General features: G+C 38.0%; 1 protein-coding gene across 1 annotated transcript in view; it reads left to right on the forward strand.

Moving 5' to 3' along the window:
* LOC124777437 (transmembrane protein KIAA1109 homolog) overlaps nucleotides 1-21,902 on the forward strand; it is a 527,366-nt gene that overhangs the window by 424,716 nt on the left and 80,748 nt on the right. The window contains exons 69-73 of the mRNA XM_047252842.1: nucleotides 553-705; nucleotides 8,957-9,112; nucleotides 17,518-17,700; nucleotides 17,991-18,186; nucleotides 18,414-18,651. Coding sequence (XP_047108798.1) covers nucleotides 553-705; nucleotides 8,957-9,112; nucleotides 17,518-17,700; nucleotides 17,991-18,186; nucleotides 18,414-18,651 — 926 coding nt within the window. The remainder of the gene's footprint in view (nucleotides 1-552; nucleotides 706-8,956; nucleotides 9,113-17,517; nucleotides 17,701-17,990; nucleotides 18,187-18,413; nucleotides 18,652-21,902) is intronic.

Below are 21,902 nucleotides of genomic sequence, written 5' to 3' on the forward strand. Positions count from 1 at the left end.
ATTCTTTATTTATTCATATGTGGCATCTAATACATAGGACAAGTCAGAATAATCACAAATGCTACATTGTTCACATTGCTATTGCTTTCAGAATCAAATTTTCCTCTTCCAAGAATTTGAAAAAGCTCTAAGAAATGTCAAAAAGAATAAGTGATATAAATAAGTTGTAAAAGAGGATACATTCCTATGCTGCCTGATAGTTTCTCCTCTGCACATTGCTTGTAGTGCCACGAGCATTGTTTCTCGTTGCAGCTTTTTAATGTCAGTAAACATAACTGTTTCAGACAAATTATCCTTCCATTTACAGCCCATTAATTTGTGGTATGTGGAATTGAACTCATAAGGTCATAAAATAACAATTTCTTATTTAATAAAACCAGTAGTGCCATTTCTCTTTGAGCACCAGAGAAGGACTTAACAGTTTAAATATCACCTTGTGTTTGATACCTTGGAAAAATTTTTATGTCAAAATGAATAAATCTTGTTTATAATTTAATCAATATTTTTCATCTATTTGTGTTGGATTTTGAAAATGATTTTGTAATTCATTAGCCCAGATGATGCAGCTGTTATTTTGGTTGCTAATGGGAGCTCTGCAAGCTTTGAAAGCTCACCACGCACAGGTCCCTCACGTTCAGCATCACTAAGAGTGCGTGGTATAACTGGACCAAGGGTGACTTTTAGTGACACACACAACATCTGCAGGTAAGTTTGTCATCATCTTCATCAACTATTTATGTGGTATAGTTGCAAGGTATGGCACTACGATTTTTACCCACCACACTGCCCTCCAATACTAAACTGGTCATCCCTTAATTCCTCAGAACATGTTCTATCAACTGATCCCTTCTTCTAGTCAAGTTGTACAACAAACTCCTCTTCTCCCCAATTCTATTCAATACCTCCTCATTAGTTATGTGATCTACCCATCTAATCTTCAGCATTCTTCTGTAGCACCACATTTCGAAAGCTTCTATTCTATTCTTGTCTAAACTATTTATCGTCCACGTTTCACTTCCATACAAATACTTTCAGAAACGACTTCCTGACACTTGAATCAATACTCGATGTTAACAATTTTCTCTTCTTCAGAAACGCTTTCCTTGCCATTGCCAGTCTACATTTTATATCCTCTCTACTTCGACCATCATCAGTTATTTTGCTCCCCAAATAGCAAAACTCCTTTACTACTTTAAGTGTGTCATTTCCTAATCTAATTCCCTCAGCATCACTCGACTTAATTCGACTAGATTCCATTATCCTCGTTTTGCTTTTGTTGATGTTCATCTTATACCCTCCTTTCAAGACACTGTCCATTCCATTCAACTGCTCTTCCAAGTCCTTTGCTGTCTCTGACAGAATTACAATGTCATTGGCGATCCTCAAAGTTTTTATTTCTTCTCCATGGATTTTAATTCCTACTCCGAATTTTTCTTTTGTTTCCTTTACTGCTTGCTCAATATATAGATTGAATAACATCAGCGATAGGCTACAACCCTGTCTCACTCCCTTCCCAACCGCTGCTTCCCTTTCCTGCCCCTCGACTCTTATAACTGCCATCTGGTGTCTGTACAAATTGTAAATAGCCTTTCGCTCCCTGTATTTTACCCCTGCCACCTTCAGAATATGAAAGAGAGTGTTCCAATCAACATTGTCAAAAGCTTTCTCTAAGTCTACAAATACTAGAAACGTAGGCTTGCCTTTCTTCAATCTATTCACAAGATAAGTCGTAGCGTCAGTATTGCCTCACGTGTTCCAACATTTCTACAGAATCCAAACTGATCTTCCCCGAGATCGGCTTCTACCAGTTTTTCCATTCGTCTGTAAAGAATTCGTGTTAGTATTTTGCAGCCATGGCTTATTAAACTGATAGTTTGGTAATTTTCACTTCTGTCAGCATCTGCTTTCTTTGGGATTGTAATTATTATATTCTTCTTGAAGTCTGAGGGTGTTTTGCCTGTCTCATACGTCTTGCTCACCAGATGGTAGGGTTTTGTCAGGGCTGGCTCTCCCAAGGCTATCAGTAGTTCTAATGGAATGTTGTCTACTCCCGGGGCCTTGTTTCAACTTAGGTCTTTCTGTGCTCTGTCAAACTCTTCACGCAGTGTGCATTAACTATTCAGTAAAATCAGAAAAAATAAGTTGTTGGAGACAGAACATGTTCAATTCATAAACATTGGAGAAGAATATTGAAAATATGGAAACAGTGTGGCATAAGAGCAGTTACAGTTAAGAGGGCAATGTGTTAGCAAAATTTTTGTAAGCAAACTGCAGTTGCCAAACCACCGAGGAAGAAATTAAATGACAAGAAGTGGTGAAACTTGTTTAACTTAAAAAAGTGATTGCCAACCAATTGAAATGCTTGAAATGCCTTTCTGGCCTGAGCTGCTGGAGTTGGCGGTCATATGTGCCCTGCTCTCATCTATCATCAGATTGCCAAGAGCAAACACCATTGTGTTAATATCAGAAGCTAAATGAATTAGAGGCATAATAACCAGAATGATTCCCCACTATTCTAAGGCATTTACTATATTAATTTCAATTATGTTTTACTAGCCCTTTGCACTTCAGGCACCCTGATTCTTCCATCTCAAGAGTGGACATTGTTGTTGTTGTGCTCTTCAGTCCTGAGACTGGTTTGATGCAGCTCTCCATGCTACTCTATCCTGTGCAAGCTTCTTCATCTCCCAGTACCTACTGCAACCTACATCCTTCTGAATCTGCTTAGTGTATTCATCTCTTGGTCTCCCCCTATGATTTTTACCCTCCACACTGCCCTCCAATATTAAATTGGTGATCCCTTGATGCCTCAGAACATGTCCTACCAACCGATCCCTTCTTCTAGTGAAGTTGTGCCACAAATTTCTCTTCTCCCCAATCCTATTCAATACCTCCTCATTAGTTATGTGATCTACCCATCTAATCTTCAGCATTCTTCTGTAGCACCACATTTCAAAAGCTTCTATTCTCTTCTTGTCCAAACTATTTATCGTCCATGTTTCACTTCCATACATGGCTACACTCCATACAAATACTTTCAGAAATGACTTCCTGACACTTAAATCTATACTCGATGTTAACAAATTTCTCTTCTTCAGAAACGCTTTCCTTGCCATTGCCAGTCTACATTTTATATCCTCTCTACTTCGACCATCATCAGTTATTTTGCTCCCCAAATAGCAAAACTCCTTTACTACTTTAAGTGTCTCATTTCCTAATCTAATTCCCTCAGCATCACCCGACTTAATTCGACTACATTCCATTATCCTTGTTTTGCTTTTGTTGATGTTCATCTTATATCCTCCTTTCAAGATACTGTCCATTCCGTTCAACTGCTCTTCCAAGTCCTTTGCTGTCTCTGACAGATTTACAATGTCATAGGCAAACCTCAAAGTTTTTATTTCTTCTCCATGGATTTTAATTCCTACTCCGAATTTTTCTTTTGTTTCCTTCACTGCTTGCTCAATATACAGATTGAATAACATCGGGGATAGGCTACAACCCTGTCTCACTCCCTTCCCGACCACTGCTTCCTTTTCTTGCCCCCTCGACTCTTATAACTGCCATCTGGTTTCTGTACAAATTGTAAATAGCCTTTCGCTCCCTGTATTTTACCCCTGCCACCTTCAGAATTTGAAAGAGAGTATTCCAGTCAGCATTGTCAAAAGCTTTCTCTAAGTCTACTAATGCTAGAAACGTAGGTTTGCTTGTCCTTAATCTAGTTTCTAAGATAAGTCATAGGGTCAGTATTGCCTCACGTGTTCCAGCATTTCTGCGGAATCCAAACTGATCTTTGCCGAGGTCGGCTTCTACCAGTTTTTCCATTCATCTGTAAAGAATTTATGTTAGTATTTTACAGCCGTGACTTATTAAACTGATAGTTCGGTAATTTTCACATCTGTCAACACCTGCTTTCTTTGGGATTGGAATTATTATATTCTTCTTGAAGTCTGAGGGTATTTCGCCTGTCTCATACATCTTGCTCACCACATGGTAGAATTTTGTCTGGACTGGCTCTCCCAAGGCTAGTTCTAATGGAATGTTGTCTACTCCCGGGGCCTTGTTTCGACTCAGGTCTTTCAGTGCTCTGTCAAACTCTTCACGCAGTATCATATCTCCCATTTCATCTTCATCTACATCCCCTTCCATTTCCATTATTTTGTCCTCAAGTACATCGCCCTTGTATAGACCCTCTATATACTCCTTCCACCTTTCTGCTTTCCCTTCTTTGCTTAGAACTGGGTTTCCATCTGAGCTCTTGATATTCATGCAAGTGGTTCTCTTTTCTCCAAAGGTCTCTTTAATTTTCCTGTAGGCAGTATCTATCTTACCCCTAGTGAAATAAGCCTCCACATCCTTACATTTGTCCTCTAGCCATCCCTGCTTAGCCATTTTGCACTTCCTGTCGATATCATTTTTGAGACGTTTGTATTCCTGTTTGCCTGCTTCATTTACTGCATTGTTATATTTTCTCCTTCCATCAATTAAATTCAATATTTCTTCTGTTACCCAAGGATTTCTAGCAGCCTCGTCTTTTTACCTACTTTATCCTCTGCTGCCTTCACTACTTCATCCCTCAAAGCTACCCATTCTTCTTCTACTGTATTTCTTTCCCCCATTCCTGTCAATTGTTCCCTTATGCTCTCCTTGAAACTCTGTACAACCTCTGGTTCTTTCAGTTGATCCAGGTCCCATCTCCTTAAATTCCCACCTTTTTGCAGTTTCTTCAGTTTTAATCTACAGTTCATAACCAATAGATTGTGGTCAGAGTCCACATCTGCCCCTGGAAATGTCTTACAATTTAAAACCTGGTTCCTAAGTCTCTGTCTTAACATTATATAATCTATCTGATACCTTTTAGTATCTCCAGGGTTCTTCCTTGTATACAACCTTCTTTATGATTCTTGAACCAAGTGTTAGCTATGATTAAGTTGTGCTCTGTGCAAAACTCTACCAGGCGGCTTCCTCTTTCATTTCTTCCCCCCAATCCATATTCACCTACTACATTTCCTTCTCTCCCTTTTCCTACTACCGAATTCCAGTCACCCATGACTATTAAATTTTCGTCTCCCTTCAGTATCTGAATAATTTCTTTTATTTCATCATACATTTCTTCAATTTCTTCGTCATCTGCAGAGCTAGTTGGCATATAAACTTGTACTACTAAAGCAGGTGTGGGCTTCGTGTCTATCTTGGCCACAATAATGAGTTCACTATGCTGTTTGTAGTAGCTTACCCGCACTCCTATTTTTTTATTCATTATTAAACCTACTCCTGCATTACCCCTATTTGATTTTATATTTATAACCCTGTATTCGCCTGACCAAAAGTAGTGTTCCTCCTGCCACCGAACTTCACTAATTCCCACTATATCTAACTTTAACCTATCCATTTCCCTTTTTAAATTTTCTAACCTACCTGCCCGATTAAGGGATCTGACATTCCACGCTCCGATCCGTAGAACACCAGTTTTCTTTCTCCTGATAATGACGTCCTCCTGAGTAGTCCCCGCCCGGAGATCCGAATGGGGGACTATTTTACCTCCGGAATATTTTACCCAAGAGGACACCATCATCATTTAACCATACAGTAAAGCTGCATGCCCTCGGGAAAAATTACGGCCGTAGTTTCCCCTTGCTTTCAGCCGTTCACAGTACCCGCACAGCAAGGCCGTTTTGGTTATGTTACAAAGCCAGATCAGCCAATCATCCAGACTGTTGCCCCTGCAACTACTGAAAAGGCTGCTGCCCCTCTTCAGGAACCACACGTTTGTCTGGCCTCTCAACAGATACCCCTCTGTTGTGGCTGCACCTACGGTATGGCTATCTGTATCGCTGAGGCACGCAAGCCTCCTCACCAACGGCAAGGTCCATGGTTCATGGGGGGGGGGGAGAGTGGACATAAGTTACAAATAATTTATAGCTTTCCTTTTGTAAATAATTTTATGAGGCTAAGATCTGAAGATCTGCTGAATTGAATGAAAAGTTTACTGAATATAGGACATGAATTGAAAGTAAATCGGGGTAAGATGAAAGTAATGAGAAGTAGCAGAAACAAGAAGAGCGAGAAACTGAACATTAGGATTGATAGTCATGAAGTAGATGAAGTTAATGAATTCAGTTACGTAGACAGTAAAAGAACCCATGATGGATGGAGCAAGGAGGACATCAAAAGCAGACTACCACTGGCAAAAGGGGCATTCCTGGCCTAGAGAAGTCTGCTGGTATCAAACATAGCCCTTAATTTGAGGAAGAAATTTCTGTGAATGTACAATTGGATCTCAGCATTGTATGGTAGAGAAACATGGACTGTGCAAAAACTGAAACAGAAGAGAATTGAAGCATTTGAGATATGGTGCTATGGAAAAATGCTGATGGGGTAAAGAATGAGGAGGTCGTGCACATAAATGGAGAGGAAAGGAATATATGGAAAACACTGACATGGAGAATGGTAGGACCTCTTTTAAGACATCAGGGAATATCTTCCGTGGCTCTAGAGGGAGCTGTAGAAAGTAAAAACTGTAGAGGAAGACAGAGATTGGAATTCGCCCTGCAAATAAATGAGGGCATAGGTTGCAAGTGCTACTCTGAGATGAAGAGGTTGACATAGGTGAGGAATTCATGGCAGGCTGCATCAGGGTTTAAAACATATCGTCTGCTCTAGGTGCATTTACATGAATTTATGTGTGTTAAAACTTTAAGCAGGAAACAGTACAATACTCTTACCTGTTGGTACTGCAGTTGCGTGAAATATTCTTCTCCACCGACTTCATATTTTTTTATGTGGTGCTGTTCCTGGTTTAGACTCTTTATTAAATAGCTACTCATGTTAAAACTTTAAGCAGGAAGCAGTACAATACTCTTACCTGTTGGTACTGCAGTTGCGTGAAATATTCTTCTCCACCGATTTCATATTTTTTGATGTGGGACTGTTCCTGGTTTAGACTCTTTATTAAATAGCTACTCCTATTTGCTTAATTGGATAGATAAAAAATCTACTCACTAAGTGGCAGCAGAACACAAAAGACTGTTGTGATTGGCAAGCTTTCAGAGCCAGTGGCTCCTTCTTCAGGTGGAAGGCTTGAAGGAGAAGGAAGAAGAGTGAAGGAAAAGAACTGGAAGGGTGTAGGAAAAGGGGTTGGATTTCAGGAAAGTCATTCAGAACCATGGGTCAGGAGAGACTTACCGTACAGGATGAGAAGGAAAGACTGAGACCTGCAATTCTGGGTGAGTTTCCTGAAATCCATCCCTTTTCCCAGACCTCTTGAGTTCTTTTCCTTCATTTTTCTTCCTTCCCCTTCAACCCTTCTGTCTGACGGTCACCATAGCCTTTTATGTGTGTGTTCTGCCACTGCTAATTGAGTGATTTTTTATCTATCCAATTAAATAATTTTATCAATAATTGATTGTTTTCATTGTTATATTCTTATTTTCTGTAATATATATTTGTTCTTATATATTTTATCAGTTAACTGAGTTTTCATCATTATTCTTTGAAGTTCCAGTAGATGAAAAAGGGGGGGGGGGGGGATGTGAATATCTCCGCATGATGCAATATTTATTTTCTTAGAATTCTGTAATATTTCTGTGATAGAACTGTCATTTTACAGACTGTATGTTTAATTATGTTTATCCTGTTCCTATTCTGTGCTTAGTACTTAAAATAATAGCAAAGTTGTCAACACACTACTGAAAAATCCTGGATAGAATACAAGCAGTGAAACAAGCAAAGACAACGACTTTACATAGTTGGCAATGTGCACGTACTGACTTGCTTTGATTATTTGCAGGTTTTCCATCTTTACCATCACGTTTGAGAAACAATCAGCATTGTAATTCTTACTGCAATCATCTCTTCAGATGGTGGAGTGAATATCATACATTTTTGTGATTATATACTGTCTATCTCTGAACTGTGATTGTAATTCCAAACTGTCGCTGGAGTAGGTATATAGAACAGGATGGTTTGATCTTAATTGTCAGCTGATATGGACTGACAAGGTGTTAAAAGGCAGAACAGATTGAAAAAACTAGCCAACCAGTTGCAAATAAAGGCTTATTATTGCTTGGTCTTAGTCTCTGACATAAAGTACATGCAACTTACGCAAATATTTTATCTCATGGTGTCTATTGCATCATGTGATGTAATAAGGCCACTACTTCTGAAGAAGATATTTTGCAAATATCGAAACCATGGTCAGGGGATAATAAACCATTATTTGCAATTCGTTGGCTTTCCACGTCCTCCCCTCCAAAAAAAGCTAGAAGTCAAAATACTGTTTGTCTCAGAAATAACATCAAAGATCAATTTTTTATTTGTGATCATAACAATGCATTAACCCCTCTCCTTTATCCTTCCCCTTAGGCAAATGCACTTGTATACAGAAAACACGAGATTCATTTTCTTACAAGGGCATATACTGACAAAAATTAATATTTTCTTATATCTCACAGGAATGGCAGCTGTCGTTTCCTTTTTAACATTAGAAGTACACGTCCTTCCGTAGTCAAGTCTATGGCAAAAAAAAAAAATTGTAAACTCACGGAATACACAAATGTGTTAAAAATCACAGAATGCTAACAAGCCAACCGTATTATTTACAATGCTGTGCTCTCGCAGGCAAAAGCAATAATTCAGGTTATGAAGTGATACTATTGTAGTAATTGTGACAGTTTATGATAAACCTTGAAGGCATTGCTCTTTATTTATTTCACAGCAAAGCCACACTATGGTTCTTCAGGTAATTTGATAAAATTGTAATTTTTGTAGTATTAATTAATTTGTTTTTGTTTGGTACTTAATTTTAAGTGCAGAATTGGTAATTGGTAACATACTTGACATGTCCCACCAGCTAGTAGTTCTTCCCTGGTTAGTCTTAAATCCATAGTTATGAAACTATACATGTTGTGGTTATTGTAGCATCAGCTAAGTGTATGGTATGTTTGACAATATACAGGCAATCTTCATTACCAAGTGCCAGCTCAGACTTGAGTCTTCCGGAAGGAGATTTTGAGTGGCCACGTCCAGAACACATTGAAGTTGATGGTGAAATGGTGGAGCTTAGACCAAAATCATCTGTGTATTCTGGAAGCTATGATCTCTCAGAAGGCAGGTGTGTACAACATTAGAAACTGATTTATATGCACATTTGGGTGCCAAAGCGGGCGCGCACGCGCGCACACACACACACACACACACACACACACACACACACACACACACACACACACAGAAATTTCAAGTCATTTTGAATCTTACATTTCATTTCATCAGTACAAAATACCATCTTGCATTATAATCTATTACTTACTTGCTACATTAATAATATCTGGTGGAATGAAAGCAGGACTGCCGAAAACCTTGGAAGTTTACTTTTTACTAATAACTCCAGCAATATGACTGAATGGGACCCTGTGGTATAAGAGATAACAGATGAAACCAAAAGGGCTGCAGACCAAAGGTGCATGTAATGTACTTACAGGTTGTCCCAGGATGATTACTCTGTGTATTCTCCATTTCTTGATTATCATCCATTTCAGTTATTTATTTTGTTTTTATTCCATAGTAGTACCACACCTCACCACACCACCATAGCGTATGTTACTACATGAAGTGCATAATCATTTTGTACATTAAGTCATTACCGTGTGACAACATAAGATTTTAACTCCAAAACAAGATATACTTCCTTTAAGGTTTCGTCAGTTAAATTTCCAAAAATTTTGGCCCAAAATGTCAGATTTTAAATAATAATGCAATCTAAGAACATGCCAGAATGTACACAGCTCATTTGTAATGTAATGGGGTGTAGGCTATCAGTTGTTTATAATATCTGGTTTTTAAAAAGTTCATTGATTTACTAATAAGCAACATCATCAAAATATTTTAAAGAAACATAAATGAAGTGATTATCACTGACAAAGAGAAAAGTTTCAGCATTGATATGGACCAGTTGAATATGCGATGTGTCTTATATTACACTGACCAGAATGTATAATCTCAGAGCTTCATGACATAATTAAAATACCCCTCTCAGACAAAGACTCCGTCGAATTATCTGCTGTCTCTACTTGGTCATGTTCAGTAGTTCTGGTGCTGGTACAGGAAAATTCCACACAAGCATTGTGCACTGGTTACTACATTTGCAGGAAATTTTGAATAACCTCAAGCACATAGAGGGTATGGCACGTAAAACTGACCTGTAATATAACTAGCGCTCCTCTTCTGTCAAGTTTGAATAAAACTATTCCAGGATTCCCAAATACATGTCACTGCTCACTGTCATCTCAAAGTATATGGTCCCCATAACACTTGTGACAGAAATGACACAATCTTCTCATCTTGCAAGGGTACCTGGTGGATTGTGTATGGATTTTCTGTCGACCAGTACCAGTTATTTTGCGAATTTATGTACCCATAGAGGTGTAACCATACCTCGTCGCTCATGATGAGCCTTAATGTGCCCGAGACGCCACTGGCAACATTTCTCAAAAGCCATGAACAGAAGTGCACTTTACATCTACATCTAAATCTACATCTACATGTCAGACTCCTTCAGTTCTTGCACAACACTCATCCAGTACGGTTTTAATTTCAGTCTCCTTAAAACATGTCGGCAACTTCTCTCACTCGCATGAACCTGTTGACTCAGTCTACCTGTTGACTTACGAGGACTTCTTGTCATTATCTCCTGCACCTGTACCTCTTTAATTCAGTTGTGCAGAAAGGTGGTAGTCTATTTCCGGGAACATTTTGAACCAATCGTTTACTCTGACATTTTCAATCAGTTCCTGTATGGTGCTTTTTGTTTGCTTAGAAAATCCTGAAAATTTCTCCTGAAACAGTTTTTTTTGTTTACACTAAAGATCCAGTGTGAATGAACACTTCAACAATGGCAAATTGCTCGGGTAACGAATACGGTGTTATCACACACTCACACTAACTCGGTTTCACACAACGAAGCTTTTTTCCCCATATGGTTTTGACAAGTTTCACTGGCTGTCTCTGCAGCTGCCCTACACAACAACAAAGTTACGTACAGTGTTCATACATCAGAGGAAATGGGTAGTTCGTGGGCACCTATTTGGACAGTATTTTGGAACATTAGCGTTGTGTACGACAGGCTAGTCTTATGTGCTGCACCCTGTACAATTATACCTTTTGTATATGAGTGTGAGGGGTTGAGAGGTTGATCTAGGATTATTATTTCTCAACATCTTTGCTGCTGTATCTTCCTGATGCTCTTGGCCTCATCTTCTCCAATGTATTACGTCACCGTGTAACGATACTATATTCTTGAATGTTACTTAAATTAACTTAACTTGGCATGGAGTTCATTTGATGGAAGAACATAACAGTTTCCACCTTCACAAAATTTATTGACAATTGAACTGCATACTCGTCACATTAACGAAACACTGACTGACTGACATACTTCACAGATCTCTTTGAGTGACTGACAAAACAACAACTCAACAACTAACTTGCAGACTTGCTTTATATAGAATTTTAACAATAAATATCAAAATAACCCATTTTTAATTTTGTACAATTCTGATGTTGCAATTAAAATTTACAAAATGTAAAGAAACTAATGTTACAGCCAAATAGGTATAAAATGTAATATCGTACTACATAAATTTTTATAGTATCATCACTAGTTTTAAATATGAAAATCGATCTGAACTTTAATTACAACAATGTCTCCTGTATTATTTTAGTTACGTAATTAATTACAGTTTGGATTTGGTTACTAACATTCAATGGTAGTACAAATCTTGTGCTTCATCCGACTGCATATGAGAAAGTTACAAATAAGGCCTCAAATTCTGAAAATTGTAAAGTTGTGGGATGTAAACAACTGGAGAGTTAATTAGAAATGTATTTACAAAGGATATTAATTACAGAGGAGGACATAAAAATAGATAACAAATGAAAATACATCACTTGGTAATAATTTTAAGCCATTTCCCAAGATAATGAGGTTCTCTCTGTCAACCCACCAATCAACTGCAGTTAAGGTAATTAGAGGTGCCAGCCACTTAGGGCAACATTTCCACAGCCTCATAACATTTGTTACTAAATATCTCTTACTTCAACTTCTCAACTAGGTTTTTGATTTGGAACCTGTACATAATTTTGTTAATGACAACAATCCATAGACAATTACGATAATATATGTCCTTCCAGAATAAAAAATTGTATGTTGGTAAATTGAACTGAATAATGCACCCAAAACACACACAAGTCTCCAGGAAGCACTTAATCATCTGAAAACCACCCATATGCATAAAAAAAGGTGGCATCAGACATTTCATATGAATCTAGGGGGAGGTGTACCATTATAACCTCCCATTTTCTTTAATTATTTTATCCATTTCATGTATTACTTTCACCATCACTTAATCATTTACTAACAACCTAGAATTAATTAAGTTCTGAGTTCCAATGTAAGTGATTTTATAAATGAAAAATTTGTTTTACATTGCATGTTTCTGTTTATCAATGAATTGTGGGGTTCCTTTGGAGAAACTCAATTTACATACATAAGAGTTAGATCGGGCATTAGTTGTGGAATGTCCTGTAGAGACCTCTTTGGAAAAAAAAAAAAAAAAAAACGTGGTTTATGACAACTATTTCACAATAATACTGTACACAGCTGTAACAAGACTGGGCCTTAAAATTGAAGTAGTTTACTCATTTTTAAAATCTCATGTAACTGAATTAAGACACTTAATTGATTATAGGTTATTGGTAAATGATTAAGAGATGATGAAAGTAATACATGAAAAGGATAAACTCAGCATAATGAAATGGTAGGTGGTATATTAGATTGATCAGGATGAGGCCAAGAACATCAGGAAGGTTCAGTATCAAAATCTGTTAAATACTTAGAAGTACACTATTAATTGGTTATACCAAGAAAACTGTAGAGAGATATGAAGGCTCTCAATGAGGTAGCTGATGAGAGTAACAGAATCGAAAGAAGGCAAATCTCATTGGTCATTATACAATAACTTCCTGTCATTTTAGCTAGCAGACAACAATGTGTTCAGTGCACCTGCATTAGTGAAAGTAGAAATGACACTTGGAGTCAACAGTCGATGAAATATTGTGACGAAAAAATAAAAAATTGTCAATATTATTTGATTTCTTTCAGTTCAGCTACCCCTATCAGCTAACTTGCCAGTAGATGAGTATGCCTATAGTGGTTTGTTTAATGTCTTTTGCCACTGTCAACATTTCTCTTTTCCAGAAAATTGTGTAGAGTGTGACTATAGTTCTAGGACCAAAACAAATCTTAACAAAAACTTGAAAAGCTTCACATTGACATAAAGAGTAGTAAGACACAAGGGTACACATTCATCAAGAAACCTACTAGTGCATATTAAATATCTTGTAGTTTGTGGTGAAGCTTAAGACTGCATCAAAGAAATTTCTGTCTCTCATTATATTGCACTAAATTAAAATGTACATCCATTCCGATTTCTACATAGCAAAGATGACCCACTGCAAGTTGCAAAGGTTATGACCAGCATTATGTAAAACATAATGTAATTTAAAATTTCAGTCTCTTAATCTTTTCACCTAAATTCAGTAATGTTTGTCAGAAATTCAGTAATGTCATCAAGAAACACATTCTAGTAATCCTCTTGTGTATCTTTTAAAAATTTGTTGCTTTATTCAAAAACAATGAAAACATAGTGCAGCTCTTTCAGAACAATGAGGCCAGTTCCTTCTTTGTAACTCGAATTTTTGAGAGTTAGAGCCAGGTGAATGAAATACAAGATTACCTGTATGCTCCATGTGAGATGTGGCAATTCCAGTGCACAGCTCTACATAGTCCTGGTAAATTATCAATTCTAAATTAATTTTGAACAGAATATGAAGGTTTGGCCTCTCAGTGGTATCCTTACCTTCTTGTGTCATAGAAATGCTGGAGAAAGGAAATACCCCTGAAATAGATGGAATACTTACAGAATGATTGAAGACAGAATAGATATCATGTCCTACAAGGGAGAGTGTACCACCCAATCTGTTTAATTTGGAAGAGAGAAAGGATCCCACGAGAATGGCAGCAGTCTGTCATCCGACCAATACTGAAGAAAGGAAACCCATTGAGATGTAGCAAATCCAGAGAAATTACCCTACTATGTATATATCATAAGAGCATATTGCTTGCTGAAGCAGCTAACACCATTCTTCAAGGAAGTACTTGGATTCCAGCAAGCAGAGGTTTGAAGGGGGAAATAAATAGTAGACCAACTGCAATATAATAAGGGAAGTGCTATCAAAGAGCTGGGTATTTGCATAGATGTTAACAGTCTTTTTGTGGACTTCCAAAAGTGTGCAATAGTGCAAACAGGCAAGCAATGTAGTAAGAATTGGAAAGGGTCCAAGTTCCCATAAAACTAGTAAAACTAACACAAGCTTGTATACAAGAGACAATATTGCATGGTGAAAGTGATTGAAAAGATGTCTGAGAAGTTCGAGATGAGTACTGGAGTGCAGCAGGGAGACTGCCCCCCACCCCTCTCTTCTGTTTAATCTGATAAGCCTAGAGACAGGAACTGAGCTTGGTAGAAGGATCAGTGTGGATGTTGTTGTTTTAATAACACGGAATGGTAAGTGTTAATGGAAGAACCAATGAGGACAGGCTAGAAGGTAACTATACATAAGATGAAATATTTCATAGTGAGCAGAGATGATGATGATAGATTTTTATAGATGTGGATGGTAAAATCTTCAAAAGGGTAAAAGAGTTCAGATACGCAGGAAGCGGGTGAAGGTTTCCATTTGGAAAGCTGCTCAAGTCCCAGCTTCTATTGATATCCATGAACATCAGAATCTATACAGGATTATAACACAACCCATGGTCCTACATGGAGCAGAGAACCTGGACTCCACAGAAAACTCCTGACATTTGTGTATGCTGTTTGAGACAGATTTTTGGACCAGAGAAGGATAGACACGACTGCAAAAAACAGAAAACCCATGAGTGTCAGAAGTTGTATAAATTGCTGGTAATTGTGGCAGTGATTGAAAATAGGAGACTTGTCAAGAAGGCTACATTACCAGGCGGGAGATGGATGAAGACATCAGAGATGACAGACCAAGGCGAACACCTTTGAGATCAATTGACGGGATCAGAGAGGACATGAATGTGATGGAATTAGCTGTAGAAGAATACAAGGACTGAAGAAGATGGAGGAGGCTGACTGGTGAGGCTAAAGACCTTCTGATGTTTGGATGCCTTACTTACTAAGTAAGATAGAAAAACTGATCAACAGGGGCTGCCCTCTGCTGACTTCCAAACCATTCTTCTGTGCTGATTACATTCATTTTTAATTGAAATGCAGGTCACCTGTGCCTGCAATCCTGGTCATCTACAGAGATTTATATTCTTTATTGCCAGTTGTCTATGTGATAGTAAATGAATAACATTCCTCACAAAGATACCAGGTATATCGGTAATAATATTGGCTCCAAAAACCAAAAGCACAGTAAACCTGATATCTTTTGACATTGTTTATGTTGGTAAAAACAACAGTGATATATATTTATTTTATGAACTTCCTTTTATTTCTGACATAATCAGATTTTGTGGCACAATAATAACCAGTTGTGGCCTACACTGGTCATCTTCAGATACTACAGGGTCTAGTCATAAATTAACCTCTAATTACTTATTTATAGAAAAAAAATTGTGGACTTTTTTGTATATGACCTGCACTTAGGTGTTGTCATTACTTCTCCACATAGTTGCCAAGCAGACTCAAACATGTGTCGTACCATGACACCAGCTTCTGTGTCCTTTCATCAAAGAATGTTGCCACCTGGTGCTTCAGTCAGTTCTTGACAGCATCCTTAAGCTCATCATCAGCTGTGAGGTGCTGAGCAGCCAGCCAGGCATTCATCTTGGAGAAGAGATGAAAGTTGCATGGTGCCAAATCTGGTCTGTAGGGAGGAGGTTGAAAAATCTTCCAGCCAAAGTGTCTGAGGTTTGCATGTGTTCGAATAGCACTGTGATGTCACATATTGTTGTGAAGGAGAATGATTCGTTCAGTAATCATCCCATGCCATTTCATTTTGACTGCCCTTAAGAATTTTGTAACTGTCTCACAATAAACTTGTGATGTCAAAAGTATTCTCACCCATTGCTCTCATCTGTTGGCAAAATTCCTTTGTGATCCCAAAAAACTAACCATTACTTTGCATTTTCACAGCATCTGCTTCAATTTTTTGGGCAGCCACTGTTATGTCTGCTGCTCTTTAGTTTCATAATTGACTTACTGCATCTATATCTAGGCCACAGCCATGATCCTTCTCAGAAATCCGTCTCCCCTTCCCCCCTCCCTCTCCTTATATTGCAGTGCTGAAAGAGTGTTAAGGTTGCTGAACCCATTGTTTCAGTTTTGTAAATGTTGGTTAAAGATTTTGGCACCCACTCATGCACAAAATATATAGTAACCTAACCTCTCTGTGACAGTATTGAAGGGTATTATTCTTTAAATCTGAGGCACATGTTCAGAAATATCAGAAATTGTGAACTGGCGTCTGACACGCACAATGTCATCAACATTTTACGCAAGTTAATCATTTACATCTGAATGTCTTTGGGTCTTCCTCGGTCACTTTCATCATACACATCTTGGAATTTTTTCTAGCGCTCCCTCAAAACACCATCATTGATAACTACATCCCCATACACAAGACACAATTGATAATGAGTCTTGGTTTCTGTTTGCAGGAACTGAATGATAAAATATATCTTGCAACTGATAGGAGATGCAGGAACACCATGTACTTCAATCTCTTGCTGCTTACAAACTGACAAATGTAACACAAAGCTGGCTGAGGCATCATGATTTTCAAAATCTCCATTTTTAACCATGTAATTGTCATAAATCTACAAGCATTAGTTTATTTTTAATAGTTGGTTGGAGGTTAATTTATGAATAAACCTCGTATTATGTATAAAAAAAGTCGTGGAAGGCATTTAGTGAACAAAATGTTTATATCTGTGTTGTTAATACTGGATAACAGGGATTATCTCTTTTTCTGACACTTTCACTACTATACTTTTTATTATTTCAAGAACTTCATTGCAGTCATACATAAATGTTTTTGAACCACATAGTTAGTGGTTGCAGTTGTCTTTAGTTCTGTTTTAAAATGGTCCCAGTTAGCCAATGTAATTTTCATTACATTGTAATCTGCATACCAAGTTTATGCATCAACCAACCTACAGTCATTGAGCGTAATCTAGCCTTTTCTTGTTTGGCATATTTTCACTGTAAATAAACTATATCTGTATGCTTGTAACTGGAGCCGGTGCTTCACGAAAAGAATTGATAAGTCCTTGGAACATTCTCCTGTAGTTTACAATTTATAATTCTTTGACTTTATTCAACAGTTTTTTTTAAAAAAAGGGGGGAGGGGAAGCTCTTGTATCTGTAGTATGTTAACTAAGATTTTTTGGAGCATGTTCATTCCAAGATTCTATCTTCCCACTAGCATCCCTCTCCTTGAACCCAGCAGCAAGGAACCAGGTGGTAGCAGTCCAGCTTCATTCAGCTCAACATTCCAGAAGGCCCAAGAGCCAAATATTGACTTTGAACTTGACGTCAAGGTATTCATAAACAGTGGAAAGTGTGTGCTGCATACCAAAGATCCTGCTAAGGAAGATGAACTAAAAGTGTAAGTAAATTTTTAATTTTTCGCTTACTGTTGTTGAAAAAATATGCTTTATGTAGTATGAAGTGTTAAATTCCATTCTGTTCTAGATTCACTATGGCATTTCAGTATCAGAATGTGATACAAAGATTATTGTTGAGTATTTTCAGGAGTTACTGTTTTATGCTGACTTGTACCTTTTTAGTGGCAATTCTTCATTTATCTGTATGGGTACAGAAGCAATTGAGTAGGATTTATAATACTGTGAAATACAGGCACTGCAGTAAAACATTAATTTTTGCTATGTTCTATAGAACTAGTCGGATGAAGAAGGAGCGAAGCTGTTCTGGAGGAATCTTTGATTTTCCGCCATCTAGCCCCAACACAAGCAGGCGTACTAAGGAAAGCAAGCATGGTACTAGTTCTGCGTCACGACTTCGATATTTGCATGGAAATGTAGCTCAATTGGTGGACCTAACAATATTCCATATTCCTGGTCTAGATGTAAAGGTCAGTATGTATACTGTTTGTGTCGTGCAATCTCAGTCACTTACGCACACGCGCACACACACACACACACACACACACACACACACACACACACACACACACAATTTTCTGCACAGTTACATATATGTGTGTCATACTGTATTCTACTGCAAGTGTGGTTTCGTTTCCTCAGTTTTGTTTATTGTCTCGTTCCTAGAGTTTCGATAATTGTAATTATTTTTGCATAGGTCCATTACGAATCAAAGACACTAACGGAGGAAAACTTGTCTCCAAAAATTCAAAGTGACATGACACCTCCACAGCAGCAGCAGCAGCGTAAAGGTGGCATAAAAAAAGCAAGCTTGTTTGCATGGATGACTCTGCAAAGCATACCAGAAGAAACTATCATCAGCCCTCACATACTTGAATTTCTAGAACAGACTCTGGAGCCAATTCCTTCCAATCTCCAGCATGCAAAAACTTCAGGTTAGTTTCTATTTTAACTTTAATAAATATAGGTAAACTTAAGTTTACTGTATAAATAAAATAGAAAGAAACATTCCACATGGGAAAAATATATTAAAAACAAAGATTCCATGACTTACCAAACGGGAAAGCGCTGGTAGATAGGCACAATAAAAAAAACACACAAACACACACACAAAATTTCAAGCTTTCGCAACCAACGGTTGCTTCGTCAGGAAAGAGGGAAGGAGAGGGAAAGATGAAAGGATGTGGGTTTTAAGGGAGAATGTAAGGAGTCATTCCAATCCCGGGAGCGGAAAGACTTACCTTGGGGGAAAAAAGGACAGGTATACACTCGTGCACACACACATATCCATCCACACATATACAGACACAAGCAGACATATTAAAGGCCTTCTGCGCAATCTATTCCACCCATATGATTATTATATGCTTGGGACAGTCTAGGTTGAGGCACTGACACTTTCTCTTTCTTCTCCCTGTAGAATCGGCCTACCTGTCGCAGTGGCAGAGCCTGGTCGTAATTGGTAGCCAAAGTAAAGACACTATTATCTTTCCACATGACAAATGTTGTTCCTGAAACAAAAGGAAGTTAATTAACATGTAGATTTATTTCAGAGCATAACATTTTAATGTGTACATTTAGACTTTTACCAGGATTTTTATCTGAACAGGACTCGTGTTTTCCTCTTTTCTCCTGCTTTAATTTTTCTGTTGGAGACAAAATGCAGCATTTGGGTATTGTGTTCCAGTGGATTGTCCCAGTAGCATCAGTGCCTCTTTTCTTGGGATCTTGCAGAAGCCGAACGCTGCTAAACAGGTTGTCAAAGAAAAATCAGTATGGAATATTTTGCAGCAGCTGGCCATCATATGTACATATAAGTCCATACCCCAGACCCTTGCCCTCATACTTTTCACTGCAAGTTCCAGCTCCCTCATAAGGTTCCAGCCATATATTAGATATCCATCGCTGGTACATGCACACCAGAAGTTATATGCATATCAAATTGGTTTTCCTGAAACATATACCATTATGAAGACCATTTAGGCAAAGACTATTTAGACAAAATGTAATTTTTTAAAATGAGTTATTTGCCTTTGATGAACTGTTTACACCCATGTTGTTCAAAATACGGCACCATCAACTCATCAACTGAATGATGGCACTTACATGGTGCCAGTGCTATAAATCTCCCATTGAACATAGATAACAATCTTCTGATTTTTGCAAATTTATCATTTGGATCCAGTTCATCATTGGTGCAAACATGAAGTTTGGTCATAATAAAATCGAATCGGTCCCTTGATATAGCATCGGAGACAAGTTCATTACGGGTGTCAGTTTCTCCTTGCCAGTATATCTTCCTCCCAGGGACCACAACTAAGGAGAAGAATAGCCATAAAAACCCGCATTTCATTTTCAGTTCAGTCTCCCAATCTGTTTCTTATCGCTGCATATTGATTGGTATATGTAACCATCAGGCTAATAACCTCTTCATCAAAAAAATTTTCCTACTAAGCAAAGGACACGTGCCTTTTTTGTTAGGGACAGTATTCATTAGAGGCCTTTCTACAGTTGATTCAGGAATGCTGTCTTTTGTCCAGTTAAAACTTTCTTCTTTCCTAGAATTGCATTTTGAAACAGAATCCTGTTTATATTTTTGGGGGGAAGGAGGAGTAGCTGACTGAGATGTCTACTGAGATATCTTATGCTTATTACCAGTATCATTTCTGTTGTTGCTACACACTGAAGTAGTTCCAGGTATTTGTTTTTTCTGAAAATAATTTGTTTCCATTGGTGAATCTAGAGTCAAAGTCCGAATATATGTGGGTGGTCAGTAATCAAAAGATTTGTATTTAGCTGACTTGCAGGTAAGTTATCTATACAAGGATTACCCTCAGCTCCTGAATCTTTGCCAGTGATGTCACCTGTGGCATTCAGAGGAGTTAGGGCCACATCTACACCATTATTTGGTAAGTCATCATTGCTATGCAGAATTTCGTATAGTTCATTTAATGTAATTCTTTCCTGCAAGTAAATAAGAAAGTAGTCACATAATCTTCAGTCCTTCTGGAAGGACGTGTAGAAATAAGGCCCTAAATACTACCTATGAAACTGTTTTTAGGTAACATTTTTACCACTGTATGTAAGATTAAACATGTAAGATGTTATTAACATAAAAATAATATAAATAATAAACATTCATAATAAAGTTTACTCACTCATGCAAAACTATGTCGGTCAGTTCATCCATTGCTGCAGAAGAGTGATTTTCAAAGCACAACACAGACGACTGTGGCACCTGTATGACACTCTTTGTGGCTACACTCTGTCAACAATTTACTTAAAACTTACATTTCATTGTTTGAAAAATGTTCAACAACTCCAAGAATGTTAGTTACTTTATTTATTGTACCTCTATGCATACAATCCTTCTGGAAGGATCATAGGGTCATCTGGGTTAAAAGCCACATACATCTTTGTGTTCCAGTAGGAGAGAAGTGTCAGCTTTTTATGGATTGATTGACAATTATTGAAATAAAATTGTCATAACTACTGAACTGTTTGCATTAGGACGTTCAAACTGCACAGTTGGCTGTGCGGCTTGATGGGAATTAGCATGCACATACATGCACGGTTTAGTGACAAAGCCCACTTTCCTTTGGAGTGGGTTCATCAATAAGCAAAACTGGCAAATTTGGAGACTGAGAATCTGCATTTCGCTATCGTGAAGTCTCTTCACCCTCAGTGGGTGACTGTGTGGTGTGCTGTGTCCAGTCCTGAAATAACCGGTGCAATATTCCTTGATGGCATGGTGACTACTGAATGGTTTGTCAAGGTTTTGGAAGATGATTTCATCCTCATTATCCAAAGTGACCCTGATTTCAACAAGATGTGGTTCATGCAAGACGCAACTTGACCCCATTGAAGCAGGAGAGTGTTTGATGTCCTGGAGTAACATTTTGGGGATCACATTCTGGTTCTGGGGTACCCAGAGGCCACTGGCATGGACCTTGATTGACCACAATATTCTCCGGATCCAAACACACGTGACTCCTTTTTGTTGGACTTTATTAAAGACAAGGTGTACAGCAATAACCCCAAAACTGTTGTGAGCTGAAAACAGCCATTCAGGTGGTCATCAACCGCATCAGTGTTACGACATTTCAGCGGGTCACGCAGAATTTCACTATTCGTCTGTGCCACATCAACGCCAATGTTGGCAGGCGTATCGAACGTGTCATAACCT

This window comes from Schistocerca piceifrons, chromosome 2 (assembly GCF_021461385.2).
Source record: "Schistocerca piceifrons isolate TAMUIC-IGC-003096 chromosome 2, iqSchPice1.1, whole genome shotgun sequence".
In the NCBI taxonomy this organism is placed as follows: domain Eukaryota; kingdom Metazoa; phylum Arthropoda; class Insecta; order Orthoptera; family Acrididae; genus Schistocerca; species Schistocerca piceifrons.